Here is a 14,598-nt window from a genome sequence, read left to right as displayed (position 1 = left end):
CTCTTACAAGGATCATTTGGTGCAGAAATCATTTTATATTAAAACAAAATTACCCAGTTATTAAAATAGTCAGTGTGCTTAGTCAGCATAAGAGGGAGGTGATTTGTTGCCCTCGTCTTCTCTCTTCTACTCCTCCCTCTCTCTGACTTCATTCAGATGAACTGGTATTAGCGTTGGTGTGTATGGAGAGGGAGTGTGTTGTTCTGCAGGGAGCCAGGTTATTCAGACTCGTATCAGGAGGAGATCCTGTTGCCCCAGCCTCACTTTCCGCTGGGGTCAGGCTGAAATAACAAACCATAAAGCCTTGGACCATGTGTGTATGTGTGATGAGTTATGATAAGAGATAGAGAGAGGAACCTTAACGACGGTCACCTTCAGCACAGTTTGGTATGTTATTGTGGGTATAGCTTTTTTTATTGCATTGAAAGTGATAGTTACTTAGTCCAAAAATGAAACATCCTGTCATCATTTACTCACTCTCATGTTGTTCCAAACCTGTATGACTTTCTTCTGAGGAACATAAATGTTAGGCAGAACGTTGACTCTGCTTTCTCTAAGTGAATGGTGACATGGAGCTGTCAAAACCTCAAAATGACAAAAAGTACCATTAAAAATATTGTAAAAGTAGTCCATGCAGTGTCTGTGCTGGATTCCGAGACTTTTGAAGTCACATGACAGCTAAAAATACCAAAATTAAGCCATTATTCACTGATAATCTTCACATCATCTGTCATTTACTCACCCTCTTGTCATTCCAGACCTGTATGACTTACTTTCTTCTACGGAACACAAAAGTAGAATTATGACAGGATTTTCTTTTTTGGGTAAACTATCCCTTTAAAGTTATTTTAATAGGATTTCGAATGACTAGAGAGAGAGAGAGAGAGAGCCACCATTGACTTTCACTGCATAGAAAATAGAACATCTTGTTTCTTTTTGTGGACTTACGAGGACAATATTTACACTGCTGTTCAAAAGTTTAAAGTCAGGTTTAATGAAAGTGAGTAAGTGATGACAGAATTTTCACTTAATGACTAATTTCCGTAATAAACTAAAACTTTGTTTTACCATCATAGTCTTTCATTAGGAGCTATTAACTGTTCTAGCGCCTCAGTTTCTGAGATGGGAAGTGGAATGGGTGACAAGTCCTTTTGCTGCCCGTCTTTGGTCGTCATACTCAAGCAACATTCAAGAGAACAATGAAAGTCTTGTTTTGCTGATAAAGAGGGAAAAGGCTCTTCTGTTTAGCTTGTTACATGTCTTTAACAAATTATTTTTGATCATTTCCTCAAGCGCTAATAATTCCTATGGTGTGTACAGATGGAAACTAGACTCTATGTTTCTATGTACTCTATGAAGTTCAGACCTGTAAATTGTTTGTGAAATTTTCACTTAATGACTAATTTCCGTAATAAACTAAAACTTTGTTTTACCATCATAGTCTTTCATTAGGAGCTATTAACTGTTCTAGCGCCTCAGTTTCTGAGATGGGAAGTGGAATGGGTGACAAGTCCTTTTGCTGCCCGTCTTTGGTCGTCATACTCAAGCAACATTCAAGAGAACAATGAAAGTCTTGTTTTGCTGATAAAGAGGGAAAAGGCTCTTCTGTTTAGCTTGTTACATGTCTTTAACAAATTATTTTTGATCATTTCCTCAAGCGCTAATAATTCCTATGGTGTGTACAGATGGAAACTAGACTCTATGTTTCTATGTACTCTATGAAGTTCAGACCTGTAAATTGTTTGTGAAATGAAATAGAAGCTTGTATTCTGCAAGTGAATGGCGCTTTATTGTGCCATCCCAAAGAAGCACAAAATCACTTTCACGGACTTTTAAATTAACTGTTCCCTCCTGGTGGAATGACCTGCCCAACTCAGTTGAGCCGAGCAGCTGAGTCCTAAGCCATCTTCAAGAATCGACTAAAAACACATCTCTTCCATCTTTATTTGACCCTCTACCTCTAGCACTCTCTATTCTAATTATATTCTTTTTTTTAAAAACTTGCCCCTTTTAGACTTGCACTCTATTTATTAACTAACTGCTTGTTTTTCTTTAAAAAAATTAACACTTGCTTCTCTAATCTTTTTGCATTCTATTGATTTGTTTTCTTTTTATTTATTATACAATTATAATTCTGACTTCTGATTAACAAAAGCAAAAAAGGCTTTTAACACTAGCTTGCTCTTCTTTTTCTATTCTGTTTTATTTATTATATGATGTTAGTTGCTAATATATCACCTTTGTGTTTTCCAGAGCTGCACACCACGCTGGAAACTTTGTGCCAGCGACACGGATAGCGCTCTGGGCTTTGCTCTCGGGGCGCTCTTTGTCAAAGCTACTTTTTCCGAAGACAGCAAAGCTTTTGTGAGTGTCTTGTGATGTTTTGCACACTATCCCCAATCTTTTCCTCCAGGCCTATACACTATATTTTCAACTGATATGTTTGTCAGGTTGAAGATATGGTCTCCGAGATCAAATGGGCCTTTGAAGACAGCCTGAAGACTGTCAGCTGGATGGATCCCGAGACAAAAAAAGCAGCCAAAGAAAAGGTGAGAACCAACAGCACGATCCCACATGATGTTTTTCACCGCTGTCGCCTGCAGGGATGGATCTGGCTGAAATCAACACCTAGCTAAAATCTCAGACTTGTCCTAATTTGTATTAGCTTTAGTTTAAGAAACAAATATATATATATATTTTTTTTTTGTAAAAATTGCCCCAAAAAAATCCTATTGAGCAACAGAACTATATAAAGGTTTTTATGCTTATTGATGCTCTTTAATGCCACCTGGTGTTAAAGTAATGAAGTGTTCATTTTCTTCTTCTTGTCTCTAGGCAGATGCAATATACAACATGGTTGGTTATCCAAAGTTTATTATGAACCCTAAAGAGCTGGACAAGGTGTTTAATGATGTATGTATACATTTTCTTAATTTCTGTTTGCTTTTGGTTCATGGAAAATCATGTGGTTTAATGTTGCAGAGAGCCTGAACTGACATCTTGCCTCCAAACTGTATTTCAGTTTGATGTTGTTTCAGATCTTTACTTTCAAAACGTCTTGAATTATTACAACTTCTCTGCACGAGTGACTGCTAACCAGCTGAGAAAAGTCCCCAACAGAGATCAGTGAGTATCAGTTCAGCTCACACACAAGATGATGCTGACACACACCGCTTAAAAGGATAGTTCACTCAAAAATGAAAATTATTTGGTCATTTACTAATTTTAGTAGCATACTAAAGAATTTTTTCATATTTTGAATTAGCTTTGATTTTTCTACTTTAGTATTATTTTAATGCACTTTTGTTATTTTTATTAGTGTTCTATTTAGCTGTTATTTATTTTTATTTCAGTTTTAGTCATTTTAGTACTTAAACTGATTTATTTCAGTTAGTTGCCAAGGCGTCATTTCTCGTTTTTCAAGTTTTTCAAGTTTAAATGGAATTATTCATCTAATATTTCCATTTCATTTCAGCTTTATTTCAGTTACCGAAAACAATTTGTAATAGTTTTTGTTTTATGTTTTAGTCACTGTCTCACCCTCATGTCGTTCCAAACCTGTTTGACTTTGTTTTTCTGTGGAATACAAAACAACATCAGACCCAGAGTCATTTTCCAAAGTATCATACAGAAAGGGTGAATAAATGATGACAGAACTTTTATGTGTTAATTGTTAAACTTTTTTTAAATGTAATTAATTTAAAACTCCCCCAATGTCAGTTAATGTGTACACCAGTGATCAGTGTTTTTCTGTCTGTGTACAGATGGAGTATGACTCCACCTACAGTTAATGCCTACTACAACCCCACAAAGAATGAGATGGTTCTTCCAGCAGGCATTCTCCAAGCTCCATTTTATAACCATGCCTGGCCAAAGTAAGAGGCTCTCACTAACAAAACCTGTCCTGTAATAGTGTTATATCACTGACCTCATCTTATTGTGTCTTTGTTGTTTTCTAGAGCAATGAATTTCGGTGGTATAGGTGTGGTTATGGGGCATGAGCTCACCCATGCCTTTGACGATCAAGGTAACAAAGTTATTCTCTCTAAATTATTACTCTATATTATTTCAGATGGTTAGATCTCCAGTATATAAGATTTATTCAACTGCTGTAAAAAAAAAAAAAAGTGCCACACTGCCACTGATTCAATAATTAATTTACCTTTATTTTTTAATACTTTAAACATGTTATTTATATTCATTGTTAAATTTTACAAATTAAATTAAATATTGATACATACATTTCATAATATTTTTTCTCATGTACAGTATAATATAATATAAATAATTGTATTGTCCTTTATCATTTGTAAGAATATGAATAAGTTAATAAACACATTGGCTTGTATAGAAAACGTTGTAATGTGTATGTGAACATTTACCAATATATGTGTGTTTTAAAACCGTTTTAAATATGTCCTACAGGAAGAGAGTATGATAAGGATGGGAATTTGCGTCAGTGGTGGCAAAATTCTTCAGTGGAGGCTTTTAAACACCAGACCCAGTGCATGGTGGAGCAGTACAGCAACTACAGTATAAATAAAGAACCTCTGAACGGGAAACACACTTTGGGAGAAAATATTGCTGACAACGGAGGCCTAAGGGCAGCTTATAAGGTTTGTGAAGATCCTGTTGTGGAACAAGACTTGGCTGGAACTAGAATTTAAATCGATCTAATTCAATCAACAGAATTGTTTTGTTCATCAGCGAGTTATAAAGAGATGAGACACCAATGGTTACTTTCCATAACATGAAAACAGCTACGGCGAATGACGTATGAGAATCTGATACGAAAGGCATAACGATCTCGATAGTTTTCTCATTGGCGGCTTTGATAGCTTTGAGGCCGTCGTGATCCCATCTCGCTGGAAAGCCTCGCAGTGCAACAGGTGGCTCGGAATGGGCCGCTCTACCTCCAGCAACTCGGATTCTTTCCGTTGGTTGAAAAGTCATAGGTTACAGAGCAGATGCGCAAAGCATATGGCCGGAGAAGACCTTGTGTTAACCTCTCTGATGGAGAGGAAAATAACCATTGACATGAGGGTTCTGTTTATTTATGATCCCAGCGAGCGGTGTAGCATGTAGAATTATTAGCGGTCTAATATTTTCACACTTGCTTTGCAGGCCTATATAAACTGGATCGAGAAGAATGGTGAGGAGGCCACTCTGCCTGCCCTTGGAATGACCAATCATCAGCTGTTTTTTGTGGGGTTTGCTCAGGTTTGTGCCAATATTTTACACTTGTTTTTGACTTGTTTTAAAGGATTTAGTTGTTTTACTGGTCACAACCTTTGCAAATTAAAGGTGTCTCTGTTATTTGTCTCGGTTTTTGATCTGTTTGCTAAGGCAAGAATCAATATTACTTGATTTATCATTTACCTTGGATGTGGATTGTTGAAGAGAGGTGTGGTTATACTATTACTTGGACTCACATTTTTCGCCTGGCAGACACAAAAATAATAATAATAATAGAAATAATAAAAAACCTGATATATTTTAAAAATGGGACCCCTACTATAGGAACCTGATTTTCATTGTGACTTAAGAGTGAGCTGTTTTATTTAATGAAAACTAAAATGAAAACATCAAATATTCTAAAATACATTTAAACTAAAATACATTTTCATGACTTAAACTATCTAAAAAAATCAATTATCTAAAAAAAAAATGCTACATTTATTTTATTTTAGCCAAAAAATATTTAATTGTAGTTTTTGATACATCGTGTATTATAATATTTCAGACCTGTGATAAAGATCAAATTGCAACTAGATTGAAATAACTAGACTGTTATCTATAACAAATTAATAAATAGCTGGGGGAAAAAAAATCTAAAATATATTTAAACTAAAATAATTTACGACACAAAATGTCTTGTAGTGTTCGGCCAATCACAATGCACTGGGTCAGCTGGCCAATCAGAGCAGACTGCGCTTATCGGAATGAGGGACTTTGTAGAAAACAAAGCGTTTGAGAGAGGCGGGGCATAGAGGACCTACAAAAATGTACAGTATTTGAAAAATAATGTGTTTTTTGAACATTAAAGCATGTCAACATATTCTGTTACACCAAATACACAAAATAATGATCTTTAAAAAAGCATCATATGACCCCTTTAAGATATTTTATTTAATTTTTTGATACACTGTATAGCAAAAGTAAATTTAGATTGCACTAACTTGTCTGTTAACTGTTAAAAAAACTAAATAAATAGATAAATAGCGAAACATAACTGGAAAAAAGTTCAAATATATTTAAACTAAAATACATTTTCATGACTCAAACTATCTAAAAAAAATAATAACCCATTAAGTATTTGTTTGTATTGTATATTATAATACTTCAAACCTTTACAACCTGCCTGTGTTAAACATAAAAATGCAATGAGATAGCAATAACTAGACTGTACCGAGAAATTTATCAGCGTTAAACATTTTTAACTGATACCAGTTAGTCAATAAACTTTCTGGCCTTAAAATACTAAAACAAACAAAAAATGAAACTAACATTGATGTAGTGTAAACTAACAAAATTAAGACTAAACTGAAAGATAAAATAGAAATAAAAACTGTAAAATTAAAAAATATATATATTTGATACTAATTCCCACAAAAACCATAGAATCAGGGTAATGACTTTTGCACAGCAAGCACCACTCACCACTTCTTCGAAAATGTAGTAATCTAGTTTTGTCCTATTTTCGTCTAACAAAACCCTTTGTTTCCTTTTTTTGTAGGTGTGGTGCTCAGTTCGGACACCTGAAAGCTCTCATGAGGGCGTTATTACTGACTCCCACAGTCCGTCACGTTTCCGGGTCATTGGCACCATCTCCAATTCCCATGAGTTCTCTACACACTTTGGCTGCAAGGCAGACTCACCCATGAACCCCAAACGGAAGTGTGAGCTGTGGTGACAGTGACTCTGTCACTGTATGGGGGACCGAAACTGGAGCTGTTATTGTTCAAAAATCCCAAACATCCATCTCAGGTTGCCTAATCTAGACTGCCAAAAAGCTGGTGGATTTATAATGGACGACATATTTTCCAGCTATTACTTGCCTCTTAATGGGGAATTGGTGTAAATAGGGACTCCAAGGAAGTCTATATAATGGAGTGTTGTTCTTACAAACATTCAAAACACTGGAAGTTAGTGGTTAAATATAATGGGAGAAGGAATTCCCTTTTCTGCAAATATGTTTTCTTTGAATATGTGCCTTTTTAGCAAATGCTTTTATTTTTCTAATAGGAAACAGTATTTAAGTTATCTGTATTACATTGTTGGTGGGATTTTTTTTTTTGTCTTTAATGTTTGCCAATTCTTGCACAACACATTGTGCAAGCATAATACATGGTGAGGGACTCCAAGGAAGTCTATATAATGGAGTGTTGTTCTTACAAACATTCAAAACACTGGAAGTTAGTGGTTAAATATAATGGGAGAAGGAATTCCCTTTTCTGCAAATATGTTTTCTTTGAATATGTGCCTTTTTAGCAAATGCTTTTATTTTTCTAATAGGAAACAGTATTTAAGTTATCTGTATTACATTGTTGGTGGGATTTTTTTTTTGTCTTTAATGTTTGCCAATTCTTGCACAACACATTGTGCAAGCATAATACATGGTTGACAAGTTTTATAAGACCGTTCCATCACTTCTTATTTGTTGAATTTGCCTGTACAATATGAACTTTAACTCGGGCAAATAATTTGATTTTGTCAACTCCCAATGTCACATGTGGCCCAATATGTAGTTGGACCACTAAACAAGAAAGTGCCTTAAAAACTATGCAAATATGGGAATTGCTGGGAAAATATTTTTATTACACACAAATTCAAACTGCCCTTCTGCCCTCAAAATAAATAGGAAATATAGGTAACACTTCAGAATAAGGTTTCATTTGTTAACATTAGTTAACATTAATAAACAATTAATGTTAACGCCACCTTGTTAAACTTTTGGTATTCCCAGTCAAAAATGGCCAGCCTACAAAAAATTGCTTGTAAATTTCTCATAATGCTATTACATTGCCAAATATTGGATTCAATCAATTTTATCAACATGTTTCCTTTCAGTTAGCACATGTTTTGTATTTGATTTTAGAAATGATTGCTCACTACAAAAAATTGCTTGTAAATTTCTCATAATGCTATTACATTGCCAAATATTGGATTCAATCAATTTATCAACATGTTTCCTTTCAGTTAGCACAGGTTTTGTATTTGATTTTAGAAATGATTGCTCGGCCTCATTGATCTGATCTTATTCATCAAAGTCAACTGAATATTGCCTAAATTTATCCACAAATAATGCTTTTTTTCCCCACTCAAAAACTGATGTGCAGAACACCGAGGCCAACGATCAGTCAGTTCCAAAAAGAAATACAAACCCTGTGCTAACTGAAAGCAAGTTGGGAAAAAAAGTGAATCCAAGATTTGGTGGTGATAAAGCATAATTACACATTTACAAGCAATTTTTAAAAGGCTGGTCATTTTGACTGGGAACATTAAAATATTTATAAGTTTTTCAGCACAGCACAAGAGTTCATATTTATATCGCTTATTGTTAGTTTATTAACTGATGTTAACACATTGCAATCGCTGTAATTTTCATTGATGATTGATTCAACAGTAATTTTGTGGTTTCTAATTTGGCTCTCCGTCTCCTGGAAGTATGACCGACAGATGTCGCCACATTCACATATATTAATAGCAACAGAAATGCCACATCAAAAAGCAAGCCAATGTTCTTATCAGCCTCCTACCATCTAACCCCAAAAATACATACTTCACAACATAGGCAAACGTATATATTCTATTCGATGTTCAATTTTATTTGAGCCTTTCTCAAACGTAAGTAAAATTTGAAGTAGTCTTTCTACTGCAACCTAAATTTGGGCGGGACCCCTAAGGTGAAACTGCAGTTTTATATTTAGTTATAATACATTGCGTATTATAACTCATTCGTCTCTTACACTGATTATGGATGGTTTGGAATGTAACGGAGATGCCATTCATTGTGTGAAACAGTGCAGGCATGTGGGGGCTGCCTTTATGACGTCGCTTTCAATGGCATATTGCGATGTGCGAATCGTAAACGAATCGTTCTTTTTAGATCTTGTCAATGAACCGGTTCACAAAACCGGCCTGAATGATTCAATCACAGATCGAACTGAATCGTGGTTCTCGAGTCAACAACTCACCGACTCTTAAGAACTGAAATAACACATAAAATATACTGGAAATATGTTTATGTCTTAACGGTTTTAGCAACATACATAATGAATAAATATAATGTATGTTTTTTTTTTTCAAACAAATAGTTGCATATTTATTTTTAATTCAAGATATGTGACCCTGGACCACAAAACCAGTCATAAGTAGCACAGGTATTTTTGTAGCAAGCCAACAATACATTGTATGGGTCAAAATGATCGATTTTTCTTTTATGCCAAACATCATTAGGATATTAAGTAAAGATTATGTTCTATGACGATATTTTGTAAATTTCCTACCGTAAATATATAAACACTTTTTTTGTTGTTGTTATATTCATTGCTAAGAACGTCATTTGGACAACTTTAAATGCGATTTTCTAAGTATTTTGATTTTGATTTGTATTATTTAAATTTTTTTGCACCCTCAGATTCCAGATATTCATATAGTTGTATCTCAGCCAAATATTGTCCGATCCTAACAAACCATACTTCAATAGAAATCAGAATCAGGATGAGCTTTATTGCCAGGTGTGTTTACACATACGAGGAATTTGTTTTAGTGACAGAAGCTCCACAGTGCAACAGAATGACAGTGACAAGACAGGACATAGATAATAAAACAAGAATAATATACAAAATAGACAATGTGCAAAATAGCAAAAACACAATATACAAAATAAACAATTATGTATGTACAGGTATGATATGTGCAAATTTGTAATGTAAAAAAGTACGTGTGTTAAATAAATGTATAGTAGTGTTGTGGGTTCCACGTTTATTGTCAAGTGTTCATGAGGTGGATTGCCTGAGGGAAGAAACTGTTCCTGTGTCTGGCCGTTCTGGTGCGCAGTACTCTGTAGCTTCGACCAGGCCGCAAAGAGAGCTTATTCAGCTTTCAGATAATCTATAAATCTCAATTATTATTTTTTTTAAATGGATCCTTACTACTGGTTTTGTGGTCCATGGTCACATATGTTCATTAAGTTTAGTACTGTTTATTGTAAATGCTAGTTTTAATGATAATCTTTTTATTGCATAAACATTAACAGTATACATGCATTTCCGTTCTTAATAATAATAATAATAATATAAAAATAATTAAATAATAAAATCGGGTGTAAAAGATCAAATACACTTTGAAGCTCTTTGTCAGGGACGACGTGAGGTGGCAATTACGTCACGACGTTAAATATCCACTGAATCGTTTTACGAACCGCGTGTTTGAAGCGAACTGTTCGAAAGAACCGATTCCTGGAAGTGTGTCGGACTTCCCATCAATACGAAGTGGCGTAAAGTGAACCCGAGCATCTCCGAACTCACCCGAGGTTTACCGAGCCGTCCGTCCAGCCGGACTGCTGGAAGCAGCCGCAACAACGCCATGTTGAACGAATCTCCCATCTTTATGAGAAATTCATATAATGCGACTCGCTAATGTGATGTTACTACGCAAAGCGGAGCAAACAAACCGGGAGACGGCCATCTGAGGAGGCGGAGAAGAACAATTCGACCGGGGAGATCCAGGGTGGCTGGAGGGGGATACAAACCCCCTACCGTCCCCATGCATAGAGCAGCTACAACCCCCGACTTCAAAGATAAAATGACATTTTGGTACTAACAGCCAGATCTGAATGAAATCCATGGCATAAGGATATAACGTTACACACGTTCCGGCCTTCGTAGAGAGAAGAAACGGCCAGATATTGTTGGAACGTGCGATCGATTTCAGCTGCGTATTGTTTGTTTTGGTTGAAATTTCTGCAATGAGTTTGCCACCGAAACCGGTCGCTGTCGCTGTTAGTGGACACGTAACCGGACCGGCACCGCCAACGCAACTCCGCGCAGCGCTGACCTCCGTGTCGTTACCACCGGGAGCCCAGAGCGCTCCTCCGCCGTCAGCCGTGCCGCCTACCCAGTATCCTTCACTAATAACAAAGCCCCTTGTGTCCCACAGCACACATCAATGGGGAAACGAATATGGATTGCGCTTTGTGATCACATCACCTGACTTGTTTACCTGATTATGATGATGAAATTACTAATATAAGATGGCATTACTTCGTGTTAATATAACAACCGTTACCAGGGTGGTCAGGGGTGTGCATCGATTACATCGAAGAGATTCTTTGGTGTCTGTTGTTGTTTGCTGGTCCTCTTGCTTTGTTAATTGAATTTGACAATCCCAGTTTTGTGCACAGGGTCTGTTCAGATCACTCACAATCTGTGCATGTTTGTTTTAGTTACCTGCTGCATTTTGTAGGTTTATGATCAAAGGCTTTTTCTAAGGAACTTGTGAGATATGGCCTTTGAGAGACCCCTGAATGGCATTTGTACAGTTGCTAGGGTGTTGTTTCTGGTTGCTAGGGCAGGAATAGGAAGTTGCTATGGTGTTATGAATGGCTACATGTTGGCTTGAGCCAAATACGCTCAACTGCAAGTTTATAAAATGTTATTTTCTGGAGATATGATCCATTTGCAGTGTGAGTTTATGGGATTTTTCATCTGTTTATCCATCCGACAGGCAAACCGCTACACCTGTGGTTATGTTAGAGCACCTGTGTGAACTCAAGGGACATTGACTTCATATGTGCGTGCTACTATCACTTTGGGACGCGCTGGTTAAAATGATCTGCAAAAAAATGGCTCAGAAAAGAGATTAGTTTAGAGAAAGTCTAGTGTTATTTGTTTTCACATGCTGATCTTATTATCTAGCCTAAGACATTCATACATTGAGTGTGGCTTGATTACACTATTTTTTTTTTTTTAATATTTGGATATAATTAAGTAACTGCTTGTATTTGATTGCCGTCATCACCTTTTGAGACATTTTTCGTACAAAAGAATATGATGCTACGTCATTCTAGTCTGCTTTTGAAAGTAAATCACATCACATAATGAAAGCATTGCTCACTAGTGTGGGTCAGGCTAAATGTATGATAGGAATCTGCCTGATTTGACGTGAGGTAATCAGTCAAGTAAAGGCTGTTTAGACACAGTCAAGTTAAGTAATTGAGCAATAGGCATACTGCAAATCTGGGTCACCCTCTTGAGCTCTTTGAGAATGAGCCATGATTTGCTGAGGTACATTTAAAGGTGAAGTGTGTAGTTTTTGCGCAACTAAGTGTAGCCCAAACACAACTGCACAAATAATGAAGGTTTTCAAACAGGTTTAAAGGGGTCATATGATGTTGCTAAAAATAACTTTATTTTGTGTATTTGGTGTAATGAAATGTGTTTATGCGGTTTAAGGTTCAAAAAACACATTATTTTCCACATACTGTACATTATTGTTTTTGATGCCCTGCCTTTCTGAAACGCGTCGATTTTTACAAAGCTCATCGGTCTGAAAAACGAGGTGTGCTCTGATTGGCCAGCTATCCAGTGGGTTGTGATTGGCCGAATACCTCAAGCGTGTGACGAAAATGTCACGCCCCTTAACATACTGTGATGGTGTGTCCCAGCCGGAGCGACGACGAGCCAAAAACATTAAAATCCATTATAAATTAGGCATTTGTTGCATCCAGTGGGGACATGATTACGGATTACGCGCCGCGTAAACATAAAACCATGTCTGCATTTGTGATCGGAGAAATGACAAACAACAAGCGCTACTCTACACTGCTCAAAACTTGCGTTTGAATCATCAGTGGCAAATCCTTCAAATGAAAATGTACTTACAGTCTGTGAGTCAGAATAGCCGGCATTGTAGTCTACTCTACCAGGATCAGTAAACAGTCCTTCATAAAATGTGCTGCACACATCTGAATATTTGGGTTGAACTGTTCTGGAACAGTGTTGTAAATACAACTTAAAGGGTTAGTTCACCCAAAAATTTAAATTGGCTTGTGTTTTACTCACTCTCAAAGCATCCTAGGTGTATATGACTTTCTTTTTTCAGATGAATCCAGTCGGAGTTATATAAAAATTGTCCTGGCTATTCCAAGATCTATCATTGCAGTCAGCGGGTGTTGCAGTTGAACAGTCCACAAGTCGGCAAATAAAGCGGCGCGCATTTGTAATAAAACGTGCCTCACATGGCTCTGAGGGGGTGAATAAAGGGCTTCTGTAGTGAATCCATGCGTTTTTGTAAGAAAAATATCCATATTTCAAATGTAATAAACACTTTTCTCTCACTTCCGTTATCTTTCATATACGCGGATGGCGTTCCGGCGGAAGGTGTATGACGTATCAGCAGTGCGCGCGCCTCTGAGATATGCTAGTCTCGCAAGTCTGTTTATAGGAGCAAAGGAAGCATAGTTTCCTTACTTTAGCAAAGGAAAACCAGTCTCCTCTTGGCTTATATCGAAATCCTCCAAAACATTTTTCTTTGCAAATCTTCGGTTTGTACTTTTAATTCGTGATCGGCGTTTTGTTTTGTTGTCTCTCCGCGTTTGTCATTAATCACGCAACCGAGTATGACAGTTGGCGGAAGTGATATAAAAGTGTTTTTTACATTTGAAATAAGGATATTTTTCTTACAAAAACGCATGGATTCACTACAGAAGACCTTTAGTCACCCCCCGGAGCCGTGTGAAGCACGTTTTATTACGAATGCGCGCATGGACTGTTCAAATGCAACACCCGCTGACTGCAATGATAGAGCTTGGAATAGCCAGGACAATTTTTAATATAACTCCGACTGGATTTGTCTGAAAGAAGAAAGTCATATACACCTAGGATGCTTCGAGGGTGAGTAAAACACAAGCCAACTTTCATTTTTGGGTAAACTAGCCCTTTAACCACTGATTTCTAGTCGTGTCCTCTTTTAGAAGGCCAAACAAAGTAGTTTCACACGGCGGGCTAGAGTGAGCGGCAGCAGGTGGGCTTGAGTGAGCAGCGTCCGGCAGATTCGACGAAGGAGAGGCCGGCGGGTTTGCGGTAACCACATGTGACGGCCCCAGGCTGGACTCCGCTTTGTCCACGGTGAAAGCCGATCCGGCGATCCACAGCGCGAAGTTGATGTATTTCCTCAGAGACCAGCACGGATTGGCTCTAAGCAGGACGAAGCGGATATCGTCCTCTTTTGGAAGGCCAAACAAAGCAGTTTCGCTTTCACAACGAAACACACAGAACACAAACACACACGCGTCTTCACGACATGGCGGCAGCAACAATACTACAGCGAGAATAAAAGTTACGCCTTTTTTCTTTGCGTGAACATTTAGGCGGCGTTATGCAAATCTTCTCACATCGTGACGTAGACATGTGGGGGCTTGTTAGAACGAGCCGTTTTAGGTAGGCGTGGTTGACTCTTAACTTTTATAAAGAATATCTCTTTGGATTTGAGACTTTAGTCTTTGCAACTTTACAGATCTTCTTTATGCACCAAGAGCTTGTAACACTCCAAAGAGAAAGGAAAAATTGAAATCGCATCATATGACCCCTTTAA

General features: G+C 37.1%; 2 protein-coding genes across 3 annotated transcripts in view; both read left to right on the top strand.

Moving 5' to 3' along the window:
- ece1 (endothelin converting enzyme 1) overlaps positions 1 to 7,295 on the top strand; it is a 23,951-nt gene extending 16,656 nt beyond the window's left edge. For both annotated transcript variants that reach the window (XM_016253769.1, XM_016253688.1), the window contains 9 exons: positions 2,254 to 2,364; positions 2,451 to 2,549; positions 2,836 to 2,913; positions 3,023 to 3,126; positions 3,765 to 3,875; positions 3,960 to 4,027; positions 4,426 to 4,616; positions 5,125 to 5,220; positions 6,737 to 7,295. In XM_016253769.1, coding sequence (XP_016109255.1) covers positions 2,254 to 2,364; positions 2,451 to 2,549; positions 2,836 to 2,913; positions 3,023 to 3,126; positions 3,765 to 3,875; positions 3,960 to 4,027; positions 4,426 to 4,616; positions 5,125 to 5,220; positions 6,737 to 6,913 — 1,035 coding nt within the window. In that variant the 3' untranslated portion in view covers positions 6,914 to 7,295. The remainder of the gene's footprint in view (positions 1 to 2,253; positions 2,365 to 2,450; positions 2,550 to 2,835; positions 2,914 to 3,022; positions 3,127 to 3,764; positions 3,876 to 3,959; positions 4,028 to 4,425; positions 4,617 to 5,124; positions 5,221 to 6,736) is intronic.
- A 3,194-nt stretch (positions 7,296 to 10,489) lies between these two features.
- LOC107581438 (eukaryotic translation initiation factor 4 gamma 3-like) overlaps positions 10,490 to 14,598 on the top strand; it is a 53,609-nt gene continuing 49,500 nt past the window's right edge. The window contains exon 1 of the mRNA XM_016267000.1: positions 10,490 to 11,124. Within this exon, the coding sequence (XP_016122486.1) occupies positions 10,973 to 11,124 (152 nt within the window). The 5' untranslated portion in view covers positions 10,490 to 10,972. The remainder of the gene's footprint in view (positions 11,125 to 14,598) is intronic.

Source organism: Sinocyclocheilus grahami, unplaced genomic scaffold (genome assembly GCF_001515645.1).
Source record: "Sinocyclocheilus grahami isolate Dianchi unplaced genomic scaffold, SAMN03320097.WGS_v1.1 scaffold3.1, whole genome shotgun sequence".
NCBI lineage: Eukaryota > Metazoa > Chordata > Actinopteri > Cypriniformes > Cyprinidae > Sinocyclocheilus > Sinocyclocheilus grahami.
Note: the sequence above shows the minus strand (reverse complement) of the source record. Positions and strands in the feature narration are given on the sequence as shown.